At 46.0% G+C, this 25333-nt stretch overlaps 3 protein-coding genes across 3 annotated transcripts; all 3 read left to right on the forward strand.

Moving 5' to 3' along the window:
* Positions 1–7876: 7876 nt before the first annotated feature.
* Positions 7877–9593, forward strand: LOC131293188 (uncharacterized). The gene is made up of 2 exons (XM_058321267.1): positions 7877–8424; positions 8501–9593. Exons 1-2 carry the CDS (start codon positions 7877–7879, stop codon positions 9591–9593), a joined length of 1641 nt encoding a protein of 546 aa, XP_058177250.1.
* A 711-nt stretch (positions 9594–10304) lies between these two features.
* Positions 10305–12020, forward strand: LOC131293189 (uncharacterized). The gene is made up of 2 exons (XM_058321269.1): positions 10305–10852; positions 10928–12020. The coding sequence occupies exons 1-2, from the start codon at positions 10305–10307 to the stop codon at positions 12018–12020; spliced, it is 1641 nt and encodes a 546-aa protein (XP_058177252.1).
* Positions 12021–12901: 881 nt separating this feature from the next.
* Positions 12902–14665, forward strand: LOC131293190 (probable 4-coumarate--CoA ligase 3). Its single transcript, XM_058321270.1, has 2 exons — positions 12902–13443; positions 13567–14665. The coding sequence occupies exons 1-2, from the start codon at positions 12902–12904 to the stop codon at positions 14663–14665; spliced, it is 1641 nt and encodes a 546-aa protein (XP_058177253.1).
* The last annotated feature ends 10668 nt before the right edge of the window (positions 14666–25333 follow it).

Raw genomic sequence — 25333 nt, forward strand, 5'->3', positions numbered from 1 at the left:
TAATAAATTAAACCGTCTTTGCATCGCACCGGGAACTTCTCAATCCCTGCATCGGGCTCCCAGCCGAAGGATGAGAACAAAGGATGGATGGTTCAACATCGCATCATCACATTGGCGTCCATTGGCTACAGACAATCCTGTCCAGTTTTCCATCCCGAAACAACAATCTCTCCGGTGAACTCGCTAACCCGTTCGTCGACCGAAAATCTGTCCAGTGTGTGTGTGTGTGTGTTTTTTTTTTCGTGGTACAAATGCCAGGAAGCGGAGGAGAAATCGTGCCCATGGTGGCCCGAGGGAAGAGTGCGGGGAAAGAAATTCTTGTTCAACTGGTTTTACGGTTCAACAAGAAGATGACCGCGCGGCGTCGACGACGACAACGACGATGATCAGGATGATGATGAACCTGGTGACTGGTGCGCTGGTGATCTTGCCCTTGATCCCTTCCCACCCCTCCCGAGGGATGCTTTTGGTCGTCCCGTCCCGTCAGGGATATCCAAATGAAGATGCCGCACTTTCCATTTCCTCACCGCATCCACTAGAATGGAGGATGGGTTCGTCGCCTGTGGTGCGCACGTGCAGTTGAAGTCTTTCGATTGTAACGATTTTTTCCAGCAAGTACGCTGGCATATAATGGACCTAAAAGGAAAGCTCGGATGTTTTCTGGCTGTTCGAAGGTACTCGTTTTGTGTACTGGCTTGCAAGTCGGTTTGCCAACAGTTTTCTTTGTAAAAAATATTGTATTTTGTTAGTTAAATTACACTAATTTAAGTAACTAGCTACAATACAGTTTGAAAGTTAATGTGTGCATTTTTGAATTTATTTATGTTTTTAGAAAATATCATGAAACTAACTTATATTTAATTTGCTGCTATATAGAAAAAAGTATAAATTTTATGACGTTCTTTTGTGGTCACATTAATCGAAAATGATTATTCATTTATGATCCGTTAGAAGCCATACCACTCAAAACAACCCATTGTTTCTCCATAATCCTTTTCAGCCACGTTTTATGGACTCCACTGCATTCTCGTAATGAACTTGATATTCGCTATACGAATTAGCGCCCGAACTCAGAACTTGTTCTGTGGGGGTTCACGGTGATATGTGAAAAACGTCAAGCATAAACATGACTAAAAAAAACTACCACCGTGCTGACCCGTAGCGGCTGGTGTCAATGAACGGTCAGTTATTTTGCTCATCTTGGTGGTCGCTTTAATTTATGGAGGAAAAAGCAAAACAAATGGGTTTCCTAAGCCCGATCTTGCGGCTCAATCGAGTTGTTAGTCGAAATCACGGTGACTTATGGAACGTTTCAAAGCTCGCGCATGTGAATTCATCTACAACGGCAGCATCCAATACCACCGAAAGCCTCAGGGCGCGCTCGTCCGCCTCATAATTATTCATCGCTGATGTCTGACCCATAATGGCGCCGAAGAAAATCCCACCGCACGCGCCACCATCGGGAGGGTGTTGGAGTTGCATCATATCCAGCCATCGAGATTAATTGAAAATTGATCGATTCAATCAGCCAACGGCGAGCCCATATTCTACTGGGACTTTCCCCGCTGTGCCTTGTGAGGGGGGAAAATAAACCAACATCTTTTTTTCGTGCCTACATTCGACTCAGTTGATGCTTAAGCTTTTGCTTCTCGCGTGGAGATGCAAGGGACCGCTTAGGGGTGTTAAATATCATGACAAAGAAGCGGCCATCGCAGGAGAAGTTCGAAAATGAATAGAGCAATCAAACGGGCAGCCAGAATCGTCCCCGCGACTAACACATCCTGGGAAAGTGATAGAAATCTTTCTCGGACATAAATTCTGCCCCTTACCATCGAACCGAGGGGACAAATGGGAAAACCGATGGCGACAACGATTGATCACGATAAGCTAATTTTTATTCGTGTTTGATTGGACCGGTTACGGGTTCGAACATTGAATCAACAGTCCCGCTGACGCTGACACATCGAACGCCGCGTCTGGTGCTAGTGTGGCGCTCGTGAAGCCATCGTCGTTATGATATCTTAATTAATACTTTTCTTTCGACCGCGACAACAACCGGGGCACCAACGGGGATAGTTAGAGGCGTTAAATATCGCTTGTGAGGGTAATTCCACGAAGCTAAAGGTAATTTTATTATTTAATCAACGCTCCCCGGACCGGGCCGTTAACGAATGATTTGAAATAATATCAGCGTTCGAGCTGACACATTGGACGCGTTTGGACATTTAGCTCCGGTTGCGCGGGAACAGCGGAAATCTGGTTCACGCGAGTAGCACTAGCCCCGGCTGTTGAGATCTAAATTATTACGGTCCACCCCTCCCGCTGGTTGCCCGATCGTTTGCCTGGTTAATGAGGATCGCTTACGGGACGGCTCCGATGCAACGGTCCGGTGCAGCCGGTGCTGCCGATGATTTCGTGGAATGCAAAACGAGTTTCCCGAGGGACCTCTTCAGCCGGGGCCGAGACTTTACGGTCGCCTAGGGCTCCAACCTCAATCCCCATCTCCCCAGTCCCAGGCATTATTACGAATCTCCGACGCCATCTAACGCACCGTCTAATGGATCGCTCCGTTTGCTCCCGTCGATCCCACGGGTTCGTGGTCCAACCGACGGCGACGTCGACTTGCTCATCCGCACCATCCATCCATCTGCCGTGGCGAGATAATAATAATTTCACCTGTACGCTTCCCATCTGGCGCGAAGTTGCCGGTTTCTATCTTTGCCAGCTTGCTTGCCTCCCCGTGTTTGGTGCACTGGTTTGGTTTATGGTGCGATGAATTAGGCAGCGAAAGCTGATTTGAAGAAGGACCATCACCGAGGAGGATCACTTGTTCGGCCGTTCGGTGGAACATTCATTGGGCAATTGAACGGGATGGTGGTGGTGGTGGTGGCGGTGGCGGTGGTATTGATGCAAACTAACTGTTTGTGGGAGTTAAGTGGTCTCCCGATCGATTTGCCAACCTCCTCACGGGTGGTACGGTCGGAGGGTGATGGCAGAGATTAGAGCTTGGATTGGCTGCGCAGACAACAGTTGCAAGGAATTAGTGTTGTTTGCTAAATTTGTAGGTGGAAGAAGTTCATCATGGATGGAAATTGGTCACTTTACCATAAAGCAAATTTAATGGTGTATAATATAAATGAGAACACAGGCAAACAAAACTGTGTGTTTCAAGAATGTTATGTGCGTTTCGCTTCTCGAGAAATATAAACATGAAATTCTTCACTCACTCGATGGCGCTTCGCTCGGAGCATTTAGTGCGTTCAAAATGCGTTCGGAATGTTTGGGAAAACAAGTTGCCTAGTTCGGAAGAAAGAAAACCTACGAAACAACAATAACCGAAGCACACAACTGCCAAGTACCGCATTGCGAGTACGCTTGAGTACGGAATAATAACGCAACGAGGGGATTGCTCTTGACCGTTGAAATCACTGCCGGCTGCTCATCTGTTGCTGCCGTTGCTGCCGAAGTTTGTTACTGCTTGCACACCGAACACGGACACATTGATTAGCACTTTAGCACTTCGAGCAAGGGAGACGGAGTGTTGCGCTGCTTCAGAGAGGGTTTGGAGCAGCCAAAAACATTCCATCGAAGGCGGATAATCTCCGTGGCGCGCTGTTGATGGCCCGTGGGTCTGTGGGAATTCCAAACACTTGCCCCACGACGACGACGACGACGACGACGACTACGACCATGATGATGATGAGCCTGATGATGAGTTGAGATTCCTCCGGCACCAAAGTGTCCAGTGAACAGATGGCACCGGCGTCCTAGGACGCGCGTGAAGATACATGGCACCAGATTGATGCCTACAGAGTCTTTAGCTCCGGGCTTCTTTTTTTTTTTGGAAACGAAAACCCGTTCACCCAATCAGTCCAACCGGCAGCACCGTTCGACGACCTGAACCCGAAAATTTAATGTACCGTAACCACGCGCGCGCACGTTTTGATTAATTTTATAGCACCAAAGCCCAAGCACCACAGTGACAGTCGCCGAGCGGCGCTTGACATTCCAATCGCCACAGTCGACGGCAGAAAGGACATCAACATCGTGCCGTTTCATGGTGCTTTCAAGTGAACACCCATTCACTCGCCCCGTGGCAGATGGCTATCGGTTTAATTAGATAAAGGAAACGCCACAGCACCAATACGCACTCGGTTCGTCGCGGTTGGTTTCGGTTAGTTTGTGCTGCGTCCCTGCTGATGCTGGGCGATAAGAACAACGCCGAAACGAGAGCCGGAAGAAATTCCTCGCCGGACACCGTGCGGCCGAACTGGATTAATAGTGCCAATGAAGTGTCCGATATTCCCACGATTATCCACCACAGATGTAAATGGATTAGGACATCGAAAGCGAGAGCTCGTTCCTCGGGCTCGTTAAACCGTCCAATCAATTATCGGAGTCGATCGTAACCGTCAAAGTTTCGTTTTATTGTGCCAAAGCTACGCAAGCGTTCGGGGAAGGTGTTTCTGGAGGGATTGATCAGATCAAGGACGTCACGCTGAAGGTGTTGGCGGAAGTTGTAAAGAAAGCGTTTGTTAGTCCAACTGTGAGCATTTCCTTCGTTCGCAAATGGCCAAACTTAAATTCGTTCAATCCAGATAATTTCCGTTTCCATTTAAAATGCTAAACGGCTTTAACACATTTCAGGATTGGGCACATTCTTATCCACGATCATGTGTTTTCGAACGATATTCGATATCAAGGCAAGAACATAACACATTCCTTCCTATGACTTCTTTAATCATCAATCAGGTTAAAGGCAAATTTTGTTAATTAAAATCATTGTACAGCTTTAGTAAGGTATACATTATGTATATTAGAAATTGATATAATCTCTTACAGGAATAAAATTTATGGGAAACAAAATCCCACATATGCAACTGTAACACATAAAATCTAACCAATTAAGATATTTGCAATTAAATTAAACCAGATACGAATCCATTCGATCCCCAGAATAGATAGTCTTCCGTGAAAGACTTAGGGATATTGGATCGTCATCCAGTAGATAAATCTTTGGGCGAATTTAGGCTACTGAATTGAATAAAATAATTCCATTCATTCCCGTTTCTCCACTCATAGTCTCGCTGACTTTCGATTAGTTTGCTTGCCGTTTTCCCCCGCGGACCGATGATAAATGGACGCTTGCGCAGAGCGCAAATCGAATCATCGAAATTAGAATAATAATTAACCTCCAATTTCTCGCGGGTCGCTATGGTCCGCGGTTTCGTGAAGCTTTTCCCGTCCCGTCTTTGGGTCAGCTCTTCTGCTCGCACGACCTCGCATTTTCCAGCCCTTGCAGCCTGTGTGCCCTCTGAACGGTGCGAGATTAATCAATCAAACCACGACGGAGCCCGAGTCGTGCCGCCAATTTCGTGCTCCACTGTGGAAAAGGATTTGAAAAGGGTGCTGCACCGGACGCTTGAATAGGGTTGGGAAAACCGGGGTGGAAACCCTGCAGCGCCTGGTCAGCGAGGCAAATGGTAGGCACGAACCGGGAGACGCCGTCAGCGAATTGGCAGGAGGTCCTGTTAGATCGCACCGGTGCAGTGCGCACGGGCACGATCCGGTTGGATACGTTGACGCAACCGTGGTTTAGCATGGCAGCAACATCAAACAACATGCGCGTGAACGATTTAATCGAGGAAATGAATAGGGATTTTCGCCGTAAGTTTTAGAAGTACCGGGGAGTTCCATATCACGCTGCCTACAATGATGTAAAACATGAAGTACATCGTACTGGTAAATATGAAAAAGGAACATGTGGTAGCAAAGTATCGTAAAATGACGTTTTCTATAAACAGAGAACTGTGAAAAGAAAAGAAGATATTGTATGGAAGAGACGACACGCCACATGTAGAATAAAACTTTAAATACGTTAGATGTCGACATAGCAACTACCTTTTCTCTTTATAACAGGTCACAAGAAGAAAATTAACTTACTTATATGACCCCCACTGTCGGACCATTCTCGCACACCATTGTGCTGTCGCATGTGAGTGAGATGTAATACATGTGCTCCAATTTTTCATTCTTCTTGGTGAACTTACGAGCGGTAAAGTGACCGGGAGCAACTTTCCCCCCCCCCCCCGGTCCGGGACCGAAAAGCGCCGCTGGAGTGGACGCTCGCGCATTGCTGGGCGCCTTCGAGCGGCATGTTTCGTGTCAGAACGAACGTTTGACCGCGGCTTCCGAGATGAATAATCCGAAAGAATGGCCCGGGCCGGAATGGGGAATGCAAGATCCCGCAACGAACTGGAAAACGAACGCGTGTATTACTTTCATTCCTTCTTTTGTATATCCCCGCGACGCCGCACCGACTCGCTAGCACTGTTGATGGTAATCAATCATCATTTCTTCCGATAAGGTGTTAAATAAATTGTAGCAGCAAGAGGCGAGAAAACGGGCAAACGCTTCCAGGCAAAACTCATCATAATCGTGCGGAGGGAACACCATTTCAGCTCCATCCCGCCAGGGAGCGAGCGAACGGGGTAAACCGTTTGAGTAATGATAGACACAACACGTCGGGAGCGACTGTGATGTAATTGGGAATTAGAAAGCTGATGCGACGTTAGAAAGTTCCAGATTTTGTTAGGGAATACTTCATCGGAACATGCTTCAGTGACTGTAATTTTACGGACAGATGACCCAATGTGACTAAAAAAACGATGGATGTTATTACAAACATGTCCATATTCCTCGACATAGGAATCCTTCCTCCTCCTTCCTAAGGCTCCAATAGATTGTAAACATTGCTTAGAGGCAAAGAAAAGATGCACGTTATACTCTGCAGGTGATCGTAATAGTCCTATTTAGAGAAAACATCTTGACAGGGCGTCGAACTGCTTGACCTTTTCGTTTGAGGGAAAAATTAGCAAACCCCTGAAGGCCAATAAGCGACCAAAAACGCGTACATATTTCTGAACGCTGAACCATCTGTAGGTAGAACGAGGATTTTTTTTATGGTGAAATGGATTATGTTGTTATAAGTTTTATGTTTCGGTTCATTCCTTGGAAGTCCAGTGTCCGTTAGAGAACCCCGTTAGAATCTTCATTCGTTGGGAGTGCCTGCAACAGCCTCCGACCGTCGGGGTCTCCCGTGTTTTGTCGATGTGAGGAACATCGTCGGTAGTTCCCTGAAGGGAGATGGGCAATTAATCATTTCGCCAGAAATTACCTGACCGAGTGGAGGCACTTTGCGCGCGCTTTCGAGCAGTACGGACGGCTAGTTGGGCCATCAAGCAAACCCATCAACCCGGGTGCTACCGGTTGGCACATTAGACAATCGCCGGCAGTTGATCGTTCCACCGCCTCGAGTACCAGTTTAATTAGAAATAATTGAAATTAATGATGACCTGTTTTATTCTTCAAAATCTTGACCGTTGACGGAATGAAGATATTCAGATATTCTAGAAATATGTAAAAACAGCAAAATTTAGTTTACTGGCTTAAGACGATAATTGGAGTGTAATGTAGAAATTATGGTGAAACAATATATGCACCAAACTGTACATCTAGTAGCAGGTGATCGTGATTCATAATGTTCCATATCAGGGTGAATTAAACACAGGTAGTTATACACAGCTTATCAAGTTGTGATACGAATTAAACTAGGCAAGGAAGTAAACCTTATACAACACAAAGAACAGATAGCTTCTGACAACAGTGCTGATTCTGTAGTAAAGTATGATGAACTTGCAATTCGCAGATACATTTTCTCCCACTTATCAAATCGTACCATATCGGTGTAAGAAAATATATACCTTTGCGGAAGGGTATGATAAGATAACAATTGAGAATTTGAAGCGCTATTTATACCTAGGTTGTAGTTCTGATATGGCAGTCATCTAGAAGCACACGGTGGCCTAGGAGAGTCATGTCCAACTATCAACCATCGTACGATGCTGTCTCCCGAACATGGGAAGGTCCAACAGTCAAGCCGGTGTTCAATCCCGAAGCCAGCATCGGGCAGGTGATATTTGAAGTGCTAAACCGATCTTCGGATCGTCTGGTACAGATCGACATGGATACCGGCCGGTCAATGACGTACGCGGAGTTCAAGAGCAGGATGATTAGGTTCGCTCAAAACCTCACTGCAATGAGAGTAGGCAAGGGTGACGTAGTTGTGTTGGCGAATGCGAACAGCGAAAATCTAGGACCTCTTGTGTGTGCTCTGCTATCGATCGGTGCTCCATTCAATGCACTTTCTCCGAACTTCAACGAAGACGATATGGCACATATGTTGGGAACAACGAAACCGAAGTTGGTGTTCTGTGATGCGAACAACTTCGATATAGTTCGGTCTGCAGTAATGCGAGTGTTCCAAGGAAAAACTCCACCGATATATGTGTTCGAGGACAAGAGAGACGACGTTCAGCACGCAGAGGAGCTGTTGAAGGAAACGGGACAGGAGGATAAATATATGTAAGACTTAAGTGAATGATGCGATTTGATTTTCTAATCGATACTAACTGTATGTTCATGTTTTATTTTTTTTCAGGCCATATTATTTGGGTGATAGCCGAAAAACTCTCGCTGCAATCCTTTGTTCTTCGGGTACTTCAGGTGCACACAAGGGTGTCAAGCTATCGCATGCCAGTTTGATGAAGTTCGAATTATTTTTCACACTTCACCATCCGAAAGACTCTTCCGAACAGAGAGTTTACTTCAACTTCAGTGCCATCTACTGGGTAACCGGTGTATTGTGGCTAGTGAATGTTTTGATCAATGGTGATGTGCGGCTCATTACACGCAACGGTTTCAATGAGGAACAGTTCTTTGAGGCAGCAGAAAGGTATCATGCTGCTTTTATTTTCACACCTCCAGCGTATGCGAATGCAATTATGTGCCACCCGCGGATAAGATCAAGCGATCTACGATCTATCAAATTTTGGTTGATCGGAGGAAGTATGGTTCCGGAGGATCTACGAGATAGAGCTGACGCGCTGCTTCCAAATGGTCGCTCAGTAAACGCATTCGGATCGTCGGAATGTGGAGTCGTTGCTACAGACTTCGGTGCACGAATACCTAATGCTATAGGGACGCTGTACGCAGGGATACGAATTCGAGTTGTCGACGAGCTCGGAAACAGATTAGGTGTCGGTGAACGTGGTGAATTTTTACTGAAACCGGAATATCCTTTCCTCGGATACTACGGAAACGAACTGGCAACAGCGAATGCCTGTGATCAGGATGGCTACTTCCGCACTGGTGACATCGGTTATATCGATGAAAATGGTACTTTGTATTTGGTTGATCGTCTAAAGGATATCTTTAAATATAAAAATTTCCATGTAACACCATCCGAGCTCGAGATGCTCATTTGCAAGATCGAAGGAGTACAAGAGGTTTCAGTAGTAGGCGTTCCAGATGCAGATCAGTTGACAGATCTACCGGCAGCGCTTATCGTGAAAACTCCTGGTAGTGACCTTGACGCACCGACAGTACAAGCTATCATCAATAACCAGGTTTCGGACTTTAAACGACTCCGAGGAGGCGTCCATTTTATAAAAGAGTTACCAAAAACTGGTAGTGGCAAAGTATTGCGCAGAGAGGTTGCAGAAATCATCAAACAGAGAAATAATAATAACTAATCATTGGTTTTGAAAGGTTGTTCCACAGAGTGGTATAGATTTCATTGACATAAATTAGAATATTATTGTCTGATCTGCAGTTTCAAGATTTCAAAAAAGTAAATGTAATATTATCAGTAGATATGGATCTACTGGCTTAAGCTAACGTAAACGCTTCAGAAGCTAAGAGATTCAGAGAAAGTGTGTTTAAAGAGTTTCATAAAGGTGCATGAACAAATAACATGCGATTAACGGTTGTCGAAGTCATCGATCAAACGGGATCCTCACAAAAAGTGACTGCAAGCAGAAAGAGTTGAACATTATTAAGAAAAATAAACCTGCTATAATGACCAAACAACTATGTGTGCTATACAAATCTTTTTGTTGAGTACTTTGACCGATAACGAGGAAAGAAACCGGTTCTTAACTGAATAATTATAAAAAGCTTACCTTGCTGAGATGAATGATAAAATACGCTACTAAGTAAAATTATAACTGCACAATGAATTGATAACTACGGACCAAAGATTCATCAGTACAGTGAAAAGCCCTTTCTATTCAGAGATAAAACAGCACTCATTTGTCAAATAGCGTCTTATTGGTATCAGAAAAATATATATCTTCGCGAAAGGGTATGATAAGATAACAATTGAAGAGTATTTGAAGCGCTATTGAATCCTAGGTTTTAGCTCAGGTATGGTAGTCATCTAGAAGTACACGGTGGCAAGAGTCATGTCCAACTATCAACCATCGTACGATGCTGTCTCCCGAACATGGGAAGGTCCAACAGTGAAGACGGTGTTCAATCCCGAAGCCAGTATCGGGCAGGTGATATTTGAAGTGCTAAACCGATCTTCGGATCGTCTGGTACAGATCGACATGGATACCGGCCGGTCAATGACGTACGCGGAGTTCAAGAGCAGGATGATTAGGTTCGCTCAAAACCTCACTGCAATGAGAGTAGGCAAGGGTGACGTAGTTGTGTTGGCGAATGCGAACAGCGAAAATCTAGGACCTCTTGTGTGTGCTCTGCTATCGATCGGTGCTCCATTCAATGCACTTTCTCCGAACTTCAACGAAGACGATATGGCACATATGTTGGGAACAACGAAACCGAAGTTGGTGTTCTGTGATGCGAACAACTTCGATATAGTTCGGTCTGCAGTAAGGCGAGTGTTCCAAGGAAAAACTCCACCGATATATGTGTTCGAGGACAAGAGAGACGACGTTCAGCACGCAGAGGAGCTGTTGAAGGAAACGGGACAGGAGGAACAATTTATGTAAGGTTAAAATTCGGTAAAGTAAGGTCATCAATATTAACCACATATTTGTTTGTGCATTTTTTTATGATTTAGGCCACGGTATCTCGGTGACAGTAGAAATACTATAGCTGTGATCCTTTGTTCCTCTGGTACTTCAGGTGCTCCCAAGGGTGTCAAGCTATCGCATGCCACTTTAATGAAGTTCGAAGTATTTTTCACTCTTCACCATCCGAAAAACTCTCCAGTACAGAGAGTTTACTTCAACTTCAGTGCCATCTACTGGATAACTGGCCTCAAGTGGCTAGTGAATGTTTTGATGAACGGCGATGTGCGGCTTTTTACACGCAACGGTTTTAATGAGGAACAGTTCTTCGAAGCAGCTGAAAGGTATCATGCTGAATTCGTCCTTACTGCTCCAGCCTATGCGAACGCGATTTTGTGCCACCCACGGATAAGAGCAATCGATCTACGATCTATCAAATTGTGGTTGATTGGCGGAAGTATGGTTTCAGAGGATCTACGAGATCGAGTCGATGCGCTGCTTCCAAACGGTCGCTCGGTGAACGGATTCGGATCGTCGGAATGTGGAGTCGTTGCTACCGACTTCGGTGAACGAATACCTAATGCCATTGGGATGCTGTTCTCGGGTCTGCGAGCTCGAGTCGTTGACGAGCTCGGAAATAGATTAGGTGCCGGTGAACGTGGTGAATTTTTGCTGAAGCCAGAATATCCTTTCCTCGGATACTACGGGAATGTATCGGCAACAGCGAACGCTTGTGACGTCGAAGGCTTCATACGCACTGGCGACTTCGGTTACATCGATGAAAATGGTACTTTGTATTTGGTTGATCGTCTAAAGGATATCTTCAAATATAAAAATTTCCATGTAACACCATCCGAGCTCGAGATGCTCATTTGCAAGATCGAAGGAGTACAAGAGGTTTCAGTAGTAGGCGTTCCAGATGCGGATCGGGTGACAGATCTACCGGCAGCGTTTATCGTGAAAACTCCTGGTAGTGACCTTGACGCACCGACAGTGAACAATATAGTCGATAGCCAGGTTTCGGACTTTAAACGACTCCGAGGAGGCGTCCATTTTATAAAAGAGTTACCAAAAACTGGTAGTGGCAAAGTATTGCGCCGAGAGGTTGCTGAAATCATCAAACAGAGAAATAATAAGAAATAATCAAACAAGATGTTTTAAATAACGCAAACGATTGAACTTCAAGGAGTCCGATGAAGTGGATAGATGTAAAACGAGCTCCTTCATCCCGGATGTGGTAAACTTATGCGAAGAAAAGTTGTCGAATTCGTTGTTCGAGCGAATAATCCTCACAAAGAAGTAGTCAGACATAGAAAGTGTTGAAATATTTTGAATAAAATTATTCTGTTACCTTCCTTCAAAACAACTATGTTTGGTGTTTAAATCTATTTGTTAGGTACTTGAGCCGATTACGAGGCAAGAAACCGGTTCAAGAGCAGGGAAGGATCGGTACACATCGTACTAACCGGTTTCTGGCCATCAGATGGCAAGTGCTCGGAATCGAGAGAAATCGGTCCACACAATCACAGAGTGAAGGAGTAAGGGATTGGATTCCCGTCCGTCTCATTCCACTTTCCATTTGTACCGCACGTCAACAAGTCGTAAGTGCTCTGCGGGTGGACCTATATCAAAGATCATAACTCGTTGACAGTATCATGATGTTTGAAGCGCTTGTCCAAGCTGTTTTGCTTCAGATGAATGACAAGAAAATTCGGATGAATGACGCGACTCGTTTTTACCCTTGGAGTGAGCGCGACGGAAAGAGAAACAGATTGTTTCTTATCACTATGACTCGTGAGTATCACTTCTTCGCCGCTGATACTAACTGGAGAGATTTAATGGCGCTGAGTGGAAGATTGCCCACTTCGTTTTTGATGCGTAAACTGGTTTGATAACAGGCCGACCCGGTAGAGATACAAAGGTCGTCGTACGAGGAACCCGTAGGGGAAGCTGCTGTACAGTGTACGTCAGTCTTGAATTGCATTTCAACCGAGTTGGTATTGTCCCGAGAGTGCTCGCTTAGTATGGCGCTGTGTACGTACGATGAATCGACCCGTACCTGGTACGGTCCAAAGGTGGTACCGATCTTCAATCCGAAGGCGAGTGTAGGGCAAGTGATGAACGATATTTTGCGACGATCACCCGACCGGATAATCCAGATCGATATGGATACGGGGTTCAGGATGAGTTGTGGCGAGTTCCGGACGAGAATGATCCGGTTGGCGCAGAACCTGGTGGAGGTTTGTGGTCTTCAGCAGGGTGATATTGTGACGCTGGTAAACGCCAACAGTGAAAATGTGGCCCCTCTGGCATGCGCACTGATGACAATCGGAGTAACGTGGAATCCACTCGCGCCGGCTTTCGCCGAAAATGACATTGCGCACATGTTGCGTATGACCCAACCGAGGGTGATATTCTGTGACGACGGAAATGTGGACGTTGTGCATGCTGCCTCGCGCAAAGCTGTCCAAGGGAATCCACCAATTTATGTGTTCGAGAGTGCCAGGGATGACGTGCAGCATGCGGAGGACCTGTTGAAAGCGACCGGGCGTGAGGAGCAGTTTGTGTATGTAACAAACAAGGGGCTTGTACCATGATACATACACAATGCCACCTGATAACGCGACGGTCACTGAATCTGTGTTGAAGTCGTGGCATTAATGAAATTTCATTCTTATCTTCTTTGAAGCGCTCCGAATTTGGGAGATTCGCGAGAAAATCTAGCGATCATCATGTCCTCCTCCGGCACCACAGGCCCTCCCAAGGGGGTGTGTTTAACACACGAACAAATCATCGGCATCATCGGCAGCAACCCACTCGCGAAGCCAATGACCATCTTCAACTTTAGCCCGTTGTACTGGGCTACTGGCATGGTTATGGTACTGACCACATTCTCGAGTTCCTCTACACGTCTTATCACACGACGTCTATTCAGCGAGGAAAAGTTCTTCGAGGCGGTGGAGAAGTACCGGGCTAACTTCGTCTTCATGCCTCCGTCGTACGCCAATCAAATCTTAGGCCACGAGCGTGTACAGAAAGTTGACTTCTCTAGCCTGGTGTTCCTAGCGGTCGGAGGAAGCTACGTGTCGGATGCGCTGCGTGATCGATTCGAACGGCTGCTTCCGAACGGGCGAACGTACAATTCGGTCGGTTTGACAGAGATAGGTTGGGCTTCGTGTGATTTAGGCAAACGGAAGCCCGGTTCTGTGGGCACTCCGACGGCGAACGTGAGTGTCAGGATCGTCGATGAGGAAGGAAATTATCTGGGCGTCGGTAAGCGGGGTGAGATACTGCTAAAGAATACCGAATCCACCTTCGTGGGGTACTACAAGAATGAGGAAGCCACCCGGAATGCGTTCGACGGGAGCGGATTTTTCCGCACCGGCGATATCGGATACTTCGACGAGGAAGGTTACCTGTACATCATCGATCGGCAGAAGGATATCTTCAAGTACCGTGGATTCCACGTGACACCAAGCGAGCTGGAAGCCATCTTGGGCCAGATCGAGGGAGTGCGAGAAGCGTGCGTCGTGGGCATTCCGGAAGATGCGGATCGAACGACGGAACTACCGACGGCGGTAATCGTGCGTTCGGAAGGAAGCACACTCGACGCGGTGGAAGTTAACCGAATCATCGATAGCCAGGTATCGGACTTTAAGCGTCTACGTGGAGGCGTTTACTTCGTGGAGTCACTACCCAAAACGCAAACTGGCAAAATCTTGCGCCGTAAGGTGGTGGAGATGTTATATGAGATCATGCCTCCGAATGGCGCGTCTTCAAAGCAGTGATTTTGGAGTTTTCATCATTTATCTGATGTCTTAATGGTGGACAGTTGGGAGTTCAAAAAAGTTAAATATGTGACCAGAAACCAACAACACGTTAGACTTAAATTAAGGAGGTGGACCAGCGTTGGTGCAGCATTCCTCAATCTGTACTGTATTATTTGTTTACAAAATTATATTCAATGATTAAGTGCCCTGGATGATTCTACAACACTAAATAAAATGTATTAGAAATTTGATATTCTTTGAGAACTTCTCTTTTCAATTGATTTGAATTTGATTGAAACTTTTCAACAGTATTTGCCAGAAATTCTTTGTTTTGTAAAGGTATACAATGGTATAACAGCATGCCTAGAGAGATTGCCGAGGCTGCAAACGTTCGCGAGTTCAAGCGCTTGTGTGCCGTGTACGTTAAGCAGGTTGTTAAGTAGCACCCAGTAGAATGTGCAATGTCTCGTAGTTGTCTATTGTGAAAATTTAATGTTTGTAAGCATCGCACTTGTCATCACGATCTCACAGATGATGATGATGAGATTTTTGTTTTGCAAATTTAAATGTAAATAAAAAAAAAATGGAACAACATATCTTTGAGACACGCGCGCGTAAAAGTGGAAATTTGAAGTTGATCTTTCTGTAGGAACTGCATCAGTCGCTCTTGTGCAATCACGTGGCAGGCGCCTCGAATTCATCCATTGATGATATTTTCGACGTGACCAACTGTTTCGCGGATAAGGTTTGCTTAATTTGCCAATCCTGGAAAGTGGTATCTCCCCTCCATATGTTGGATAAGGGAGATACCGGCTACACGAATAGGAGAGAGCATTTTTTGGCCGTGCACTCCGGAGAGCGGTTCCACGACTCCTGTCTTATGGAAGTTGTGCTAACCGCTGTACGCAAGGAAAAGAGAGCTGACTGGTCTTTTTCGTGAAGGGTCACTTTGATCCCACCACTTCGTGATTTGCCTTGGATATTGCTTACAAATATCTTATGATAACTCCGCCATTCTCAAACCTGTGTTGGGGTAAGAGGTGGGACTCATCATCATCATTGAAGCCTTCAAAAAACGACAGTTTGAGAAACCCTGACAATAACACCTCTGACGCACCGATGATCTTGAATGCCCGCACATCCGCTCGAACACGAAACGAATGATAGATTTGCTCCTCGCCAATACCCACCACATTCCACGATTTCCCATAGCGTTTCCGAGTGCGCTCCAGACTCCAGCGCAAGCGGAGTGCGTCAATTTTGGAGGCAAAAAAAAACCTCCCTTTCGGCGGATGGAGTCGATCGGACCGGTCTGTCGGCGGATTATTACCACACTCGAAGCGCACCATGATCGCGCACGTTCGAGCTTCCCGCATCCGCAAGTAGTCATCGACCGCAGGGCTAGGTTCTAGCGGTTGCGGACTAGACTAAAATCGGCTAGACCGGTATGATCATTACGATTCTCCAGCTCTCAGAACTCCGGCCGGATCCGGTAGAACGGTGCGGCGGACGCGGTGTACGCGTAACAACACAACAGAACCTAATTACTTCCGTGAAATTGAAACAGATGTTCCCGCGGAGCGGATGCGCGTACACAAAATCGCCATCGTGGTCAATCTCGGAAGGCAATGGTCCTTCGCGCTCCCTCTCTCACCACCTCTCTCCTTCTCTAGTGGCCCACGAGCCTTGTGCGCCTTTGCGGATGCTGTGATTAATGAAGAAGGTGGTAGTAGGGGGAAGAAAACGCACCGAAAGCTACTCGTAATCGATCCTGAGTGATGGCGATGGTGCGTGGAGTGGAGTGGATTTTACGCGAATCGATCGATTCGCAAGCCCCTTGCGCAGGATTTGTAAATTGGCTCCCTTCCACCACCTGCCTTATGGGATGGGAGGGAGGAGGGTGGGGGTTTGTAATTAACCTCTGGGCAAATCTCATCTAGACGCGGGCTAAAGGTATCTGGAACTTCTAGAGCCCTTCTAGCGCGGGTTGTCTAGCTCAGAGAAGGAACTGATCTTTCCAGTAGATTCGAACAGGTCTCCAATTGAGGTTGCGAAAATGATTCAGATGATCTGCAACACTGTGAGATATTGAACCTGTAGAGTTTCACAAAAAGAACTGATCCGAGCACAATACCGGTTTTTGTCGATAATCATGTTCGACATGTAAGCTCTTTTGAGTGTTATCCCAATATTCCAATTTATTGCATTTACATCTGCAAAACGTTGATTTACCTTCTCTTTGATACTTATACTTGTGATATGAACTTTCACAAAAAAAACTAAAGCAACAGAAATAGCTACGCTTTCCCCAACAAACGGCCCACTGTAGCCCATTTTTTAACCTTTGATTTTGACTAGTATATCTTATCTTTTTTCTTCTCGGGAAAGTCTGAGGTTGCCGACGCATCGGTTGCGTAGCGTTACGTCGCGAGTCGTGCGGCCGCGAACAATCGCCTCGCGGTTCCCGGAACGCATTTAAATATAATGGAGTGGGTGAAACGGAACTGACCGCCTCGGTAGGATGATCGAGCGGGTCTTCCCCCTCGGATTTTACTTACCGGGAAGGTGTACGAACGAATGATCGTAGCTTTTCCTCCCGGACGGAACGTCGTGACAATTGGCAATGACTGTGAAAATTCCCACGACAAGCTGAAGGGAGGGGCGGACCGGCGGAAGGTCGGTCTGAGAGAAGCAGAGCATTCTGAGCGAACGGAGGAATGTTGACTGTAATTGCGACAAATTTCTTCACCATCGTCAGCGTACCGACCTGTCGGCTGTGGATCTAATTCAAACCCACTGGGAGGTCTGTGTTGGAGAATGGAAAAGTTAAAATTAACAATAGAAATAGCACAACACTGGCGAGTGGTCCAGACGTTCAAAATCACGAAACATAGATAAAAATTATACAATAGCAATATTCCTCAGTCAAGTCATACAATACAAACCCATGAAATGTCTCAATTTTCATATCGCGTTTCTGTGAAAACTTTGTTTTTGGAACTTAATTTTTATAGATCATCTATTGATTGAACCTCTCTGGAACATTAGACTGTTTCTTTCTGCAATTGCAACTGCACATAAACTTAAAAAAAAAAATCATATCAAGGGAGATAGTTCATGATCAACGATAATTGATTGCCCTACTGAACCATCAGGGTTATCTTCTCCTTTGTATTGTTCACCAACGGAACGGTACAATCACTTTTGAAGGCTGTCTGGTTAGAGTTGTCACTCCCACTCTCGTTCGCATTTTTGTTTCCAACATTTATTGCTGTACGAACGAGCATTGCGAACATAAAACTTCCAGCCATCCAGATCCGATACCACAGCGTACCTTGGCGGGATCCAAAGCGTCTTGAACCGTACGGTCCCTTTGGAGGCCTCAGGCGGGAAGCGAAAGAAAGTTGGCACAGTAAAGAAGACGCTCGGTACGGTACTGGCTGGTCGATGCGAACCGGAATCTGTGCATACAACAATCGTACAATAAATACCAGGGTCAGCAATGCGCCAAGCTCGTGCCGTTCTGACGCCCGACACATTTTCCACGATCGCAACGGTTTTGGGGACGAATCATCTCAATACAACATACACAGGCTAATACAACGAAGATTAACAAAGGACCAAGCGTGAGTCTGCGTGTCGAAAGCCACGCGGCTGTTTAAAATCGCCAGGAGGTAGCGCAAAGTTTTGCTTAGGGTTTGCTATGCTTTAACTCATGCTACAAATATCTCTTTGACTGGAGGGTCTTTTTTAAATATGTTGAATGCATGATCGAGCAGCCGAAATATTTGGACTGCAATTTTTCTTGTGAAAGCATAAAGAGAGTCATGGTACGAGGATTGTTCTAGTACTCCATTAAATATTGAACGTATGCATGAAATGATTCATACGAGGTAAGAATTTTACAATCGATTTCCTGGATGTTCAAATTATGGATTCTTTTGTTTTTTCTATATATTTATTTATTTATGTTGAAAAGAATTATTAGGATGTTTTCAATACGTTGCCTGCCAACCGTTTTAGCACATTTTTAGTACAACCATTTTTGATAAAAAACATTTGCCTATAATATTTTTTTAGCCATTTTCGAAAACCAAGCAAAGACTAAGCTTTCCAAAAGCTGGTGATTGTAATTACTAAAGTAGCAATTTTACTTATTTATTCGGCAAAAACTTTTTAGAACTAATGACAGCTGGTTATCAGAAATGATAGCAATGGCAGTGACCGTGTTATACTGGCCGTATTAGTACTGATATTTTCTACAATTTTAATGTTATTTTTCAATATATGTATGGTGCAGTTAACTGTTGTTCGATGCTTTAAAAAATGCAATAACAATCTTGGCCCAGGCTTACAGTAAACCACATGCTACAAGGCACACACAAACAGTAACCGAAACTTCCATTCGGCCAGTACTTGTTAGCATCATTCCAGCGTTCCCGTCGCGTACGCTTTCTTTCTCTCGTGCGCCGTTTTATGATCCCTTATTTCGCGCCGCTCCAACCCCTTGGCCCTGGCATATCCTGGGAGGCGGCCGAACACAAAAGCCACTCGTAAAAGCCAAGTCCAAAAAAAAATGCTCGCAAAATAAGGTAAAACAAAACCGAATTATTCCGGCGCAGCTCAAATAGACCATCCGAATCCGTGCACGGAAGGGGTGGCACTCGGGTGGGAGGGCAAGAGCACATTAAAAATTCCCATTTTATGTATATGTATCTCATTTCCAGCATAGAACATGATACAATTCCACCGAACCTGCGCCATTATTGCGCGCCCGGTTGCCTTTTGTTGGCTGCCGGTACGCGCGCGCGCTCCCCCGGGGATGAGAAGAAATGACGACGGAAGAGAGCGCAGAGGTCAGTCAACCCACGGGCAGTCAACCTGGTATAGAACTCTTATCCCCCCCTATCCAACCCCTCGAGCTCGACCTCACTCGCCGAAGCTGCCAATTGCCCGCAACACTTTAGGGTGGATCTTCTTTCTTGTTTGTTTTCGGAGATTCTGTGATGAATTTATGGGGCCACGAATTACATCACTTTCCGGACGAGTTTCTGAGGGTAAACGCTGGTGTTGGTGTGTCATCGGGCGAGGCTGCCGATTCCAACCACTGCTTGAGATTGAGAATGGGAACTTTAGAATGGCCTAAGTTTAGCGCAACGTATTTTCCTTTATGCTTTTCCAATTAATAGAAGAGACTTTTTACGATCGATACACTAAACGTAACATAGAATACGTATACTTCGTTCAACTCAAAGAAACCTTTTTCAATGATTTCAAATAATCTTCTATAAAATCTCTAAATCACATCTTCTCTCGGCTCTGATAAATTACTCGTCAAATCATTATCTTCGGTAGATCTTTGTGATCCCCGACTAGAAGAAACGGTATAATAGAAGAACTCAAACGTATTTTCTACCGTTTCACAAATGATAACTACCCGTACATAGCACATCCCGCAAGAAGATCATCAAACAGGTTTCGTAGACCAACTGCTCGAGATGGAGAAAGAAAGAAAGATAAAAAAATCCCCAACCAATATGTTGTTTCGCTGCTGCCGGAGTTTATGCGTTCATATTTGGCGCACCGAGAGTTTGCACACTCTTGTTTTTTTGCTTTTGTTTCCCCTTCTCCATCAGCCCCGGGCTTTGATCCGGCCCGAAACGCGACGTTAGGCGTCAGATTCGCCACAGCCAACCGTTAATCATCATTATCAACATTATGAAAAAGGAACGGCCGGCGGACTTGAGGGGAGCGAAACAAAAAGGCCCAACTATCGGAGGGAAGATGCAGGGTCCATCATTCGGGAAATAATCGAACACCGAGGGCCCTCTTTCCGGGGGCACCGAACAGCTCGGGCTACTGTTTGCGATCCTTGGCGCGGAATTGAATGTTCTAAGTCGCGCGGTTTTTGAAAAACTCCCCTGCGGGGATCGGTCCGGGTCGGGTCGGGAGGGGTTGGCGGTCGCGTTTTGCCCGAAATAATTGAAGCCTGGATGATGCCCCGAGGCGGACGAGTTCAACAAGGGTCAACGAAGATGGAATCCGGCATCATATCATATATCTTTCTAATTTTAATATTAAAAGGAAGCGTTTGAGACAAAATATTGTCTCCTCGGGGGCAAACTCTTCGTTATTAGTAACATCCTATAATTTATTTGTTACCTCCCTTGTTTTCCTTCGGAAACGTTTTTCGATCGTCTAGCGTTTCAAATCAAAGATCTGTGGTGCAATTGAAAACCTTGCGCAGGTTGTCAACTCGCCGGTTGCTGCCCTTAGATGTTTGTCGTCGCATCGGACCTATGATGACGCTGACCTTGGCAGGGTTGATCGGCCGGTCGTAGCTCGACAACAATAGAATTAGACAATTATTTCAATTTTTCCCTGCCTACGTACTGCTTGCGCACCCCCCTCCCCCTTCGTGTCGCGGAGATGTGCGTGAGTTAAGGGTTGTTTTTTCTACCTCCCGGTTGCCATTTCGTTTCTCTAAATATTATCACTGCTCGTATGTGCGCGAACTGGCTGTTGTCGGTTGTGTGGCCGCCTGTTCGAAGCTATTATTATCAAATTACTCACGTTTCACTGGCGCGAGCGGCACATGGCCGAAAGCGTCCGTACACGGACACGGGAAAAGCGCCCGCTCACGCGATCTCACGATAGCTAGCGCAACCGTACCGAGCAGGTGAAGATGATAGCTTTTTACAGCCGAACAAGGTGTACACGACAGCGTCATATTTTGAGTGACGTTAATTTGCGAAATGCCTTTTCCAAACCATAAAACACGTGCCTAATGGCGTAACGGGAAAAAACAACTGGCAACTGTGTGTTTCCAATCAACAAAACTATGGTGCAAAAATGAAGGAAATGTTACATTGTGAAATGGAATAGACTAGAAGATACCGAAGGGTGGAGCGCGTTTTAACAGAAAGCATCGATTGGGAAATCATATTTTGTGAACATTTGCTTCTATTTAGAAAGAGAAAACGAAAATTTACAAAAGTATGGAGTTCATATGGATTCACTTTTAACGTTGTTTTCAAAATTCGATAGTTACGAAATATCACACTTTTTCTTCTAAGCACTGAATCTTCACTATTTGTCCACCGAATAAAAGAAACACTTTTCAACTCACTGCGATTCACTTTTCCCTTTTTCACTTCAACTCGAACTTCACTGACGAACGATCACTTGCCGAAATCCGTCGAGCTTCCCTGTACTGGGTATGCCACTGTGAGAACACGGGAATGTTGAAAAAAATCCCGTGAATTCTTCCAGTGCCATTACATGTAGCAGGGGGTGTAAAACAAAAAAAAAACAACCCTAAACCGAACAGTGGATAATTATGTTCGCCGAACCGCCGATGCGATGCCGGGTGCCTTCAGCAGCCGCCGTCGTCCGTCACGTGGAGATCCGCTCCGGGAGCGGCCGATCGATGTGTGTGTGGCTCGGTGCGAGCGCATGAAGCAACTGACGGAAGAACCTGTCCGGGCGCGACCGGGAAGCCTGAGAACTGGCCCCTCGGTGCGTGGTGATCGGTGGTGCTATGCTGCGCTTTCCGTTATGCTGCTCGATGCCACGGTTCGCTGCCTGATCCGAGGGGAAAGGAAAAAAAATAAGGAAGGGTAATACGGCGGACGGAAAGAGACGGCCTGCTCCGGGGTGCCTGATGGAAGAGAGAAAGAAGGTGAGAGAAGCAGTAGAGAAGAAGGTTCGAAAGAATGGAGAAAGAAAAGGGAGCCAAGAAACCAGCCAGGAGGGAAGGACTCCGGGCCATGACGGAGCGAAAAGATGCTCGAGCGGAAAGAGAAATGAGCGAGGGTTTGAAAGGACGGAGCGAAAAGAATGCGCGAGAAAGGAAGAATCTTCACTGCAGCGGTGAAGTGAAAGATCGGCCCACGATCCAAGGTTTAGGCGTCGCGGTCCGGGGCTTGTCGGTTGATCCGGAAGAGAAACACGGAGCTCGACCCGGGCGGGCCGGGTGGAAATTAGTGTCTGGAAAAAGAGCATCTTTTCTTCTTCTGGAGTGGAAAAGCTCCACGGTGGGAAAAATCATCTTTCGCTCAGGAACTCATTAGGTCTTTTCGATTGCAAGTACTGCTTACTGTTATTTCCAAAGTGCAGGTTCTCTGTAGAACAACTCAAAATAAAGAGATTTTAAATATTGTATCTATACTTCAATTTACCTTTGCTCGTTCACACTTGTGCTCTGCATCTCTTCTTGAGGAATTTAGTTTTTTGTTTATGTTGCGCTGAAAAGGAACGACACAAGAACCAACACCTCGGGCAAAACAGCTCCAAGGGGTTATCCACACTGCTCCGCGGTAGGAACCGGATCCGGACCGACGCCGTGCGACCTGTTTGGCATCAACACCGCGACTGACTTGACTGACGCACGGACGGATTGACGAACGGCGGACACACGGATGGAGCGCGCTGGACGGATTGACTTGCGCTTGTTGTTTATTGTTGTTTTATTTTCCTGTTTTTTTCCTCCCTTTCCTTTGCTTCCTTCACCGCCGCACTCTCGACCCCTTCTAACATACCTGCTCGGGTGCCCCGTGTGGCTGTAGCGTGTGTGTGTGTGTGTGCGACCGTGTGGTCGCGGTGTTCTTCGATCCGTGATGCGATCCGTCGTGGTGCTGAAGCGTTGGCTGCTCCAGCGGTGCGTAACCGTGGTCCCGCCGCCATCACCTTTGCGCACCTTGCGCGCACCACCGCCGGCTCAGCCGAGCGTAACGATCATTTCTCCGGGACTACTATTCCGGCGTTAGGCTTATTTTTACTCTTTTCATTTTTTACTGGCGTTGTTCCCTTTTTGCTCCTTTTTTCAGTTTTTTACTGCTCTTCCCGGTGTTAAGCGCTTCCCTTCCTGTTTTGTGCCGTGTTTACTCACACACGAACTGTAGCAAACAATTCTCTTACCCCCTCTTCGCTCTGCCCCGGGTCCTCCTTTCCTCCCGGCAGCCCCCATCCGTGTGTCTCGCATGAAAAAGTAACAGAACTTACTGGTTGTAACATGTTTTAAGTTCAGGTTCACTTGCAAGCCACATCGTCCAAACTTATAGAGCCCAGGTTGGTTGGCCGTTTCTGAAAATTCTCACTCTTGTTCGCCGGTCCGCACCACCCGCCCGGGACTGCTCCCATTCACCCTTAATTAATCAATCTCTCGATCTTTTTTTTCCCCCGGACCGCGGAAGCAACAATGTGTCTTCCTGCCGCCGTGTATGTGAGTGTGTGTACGTGTGAAGATAAATCTTTCCCATCGATCTAACAGCACTCCACGCAAGCCGTCCGTCATCGTCAGGAGGGTGGCTATCACCGCCATCATCATCATCATTCTCATCATTGTCGCTGTTGGTTTCATCATCCTTTCTCTTCGGGGTGGATTTATTAATTATTTAATTCATTCACTCCCTTCCGAAACAGGGCAAAAAGAGCTCACCGCGATGTAACCATCGAGGTTGGCCTTGCGCAAAACGAAGAACAACGACGGTAAAATAAACCGTACTGCTAGCCAATCGCTGCGAGCGCGTTGCTTCGCTCTCTGTTGCCGTGCACGACACGAAAGACTTCAATGCGCGCGTGTGGGATGGCAAGCGACGAACCGGGCCGGGTCAGAAAACTTTTTGGTAACATACAATATGTGAAACATTTGTACTTTCCTTTTGAAGGTTCGATGACTAACGGAGGAGCAAAACATGGCATCATCACAAACACTTTGGTGTGGCGTGGATTATTGACCGTTTTGTTGCTTTATAAATATGCATGATTGATAACTTTACTTTCGCGTGCAGTTTTGACTGCTCAGTTCATTGGATATTCCATTCCACAGCACACCAGAAAAGTGTTGAGCATTGACATTTGCATAATAGCAACTAGTAAAAGAACATGGAGGCAAGGAAACACAATGTTCAACAACACCTGCACCAGCATCTGTTTTAAACTTCGAACTGCTTATCTTGTTCATATACAACAACGTAGCCCGCAGAAAAAACAAGACTGTATACCATCATAAGGCATTATTGTACGCAGGTGGTTTTTCTGAACATGATGGAAAAGAACGTTGTCTATGGTAGTTTCGAATCGTTTAATTTTAAAATTGCCCACAGCACTAGAAAAGATGACTCATGCAACGGGCAATGAGATAGGCAATCGTCACCGTCACATCACGGAACACTGTGGAAAGGCTCAATTGGCAGTAGAAGCAGGGAACGCTTCCCGGATCAGACAAAGGTGTTGCACTATTACGTTCCACACTAAAATTTAGTTCTTGTCCGACCGAATACGCTAAGCATGACGCGACGAACACTTCTGGGTGCATAAACTCCCTACAAACTGAAAACTGATTTTAATCAAGTAATTATTTTCGATTTAAAACTTCCGTTACAAGTAAAGAGCACGAATCAAATGCTTATAGATCAGTTTACGGGTAATAATTACTAGCACATAAATTGAACGACGTTTTTCGCTAGAGGCCTGACTCCAACCATAGCTCAACGGTACACTGGAACACACAAGAAGCACGTCCTCTCAAAGAGCGACCTCGATCGTGACTAAGCGACGAACCTCGCGCATCAGACGCAACCTGTTTAAACGTGTTCCCGCGACGTTTGGGCTCCCTCGTGAGCTGGTATTTGTGAACCGATCGCGTTGGCCCCTCTCTCGCCCTCTCCCTTTCTCTTTATATTC

The sequence above is a fragment of the Anopheles ziemanni genome, chromosome 2 (genome assembly GCF_943734765.1).
Source record: "Anopheles ziemanni chromosome 2, idAnoZiCoDA_A2_x.2, whole genome shotgun sequence".
Lineage (NCBI taxonomy): Eukaryota > Metazoa > Arthropoda > Insecta > Diptera > Culicidae > Anopheles > Anopheles ziemanni.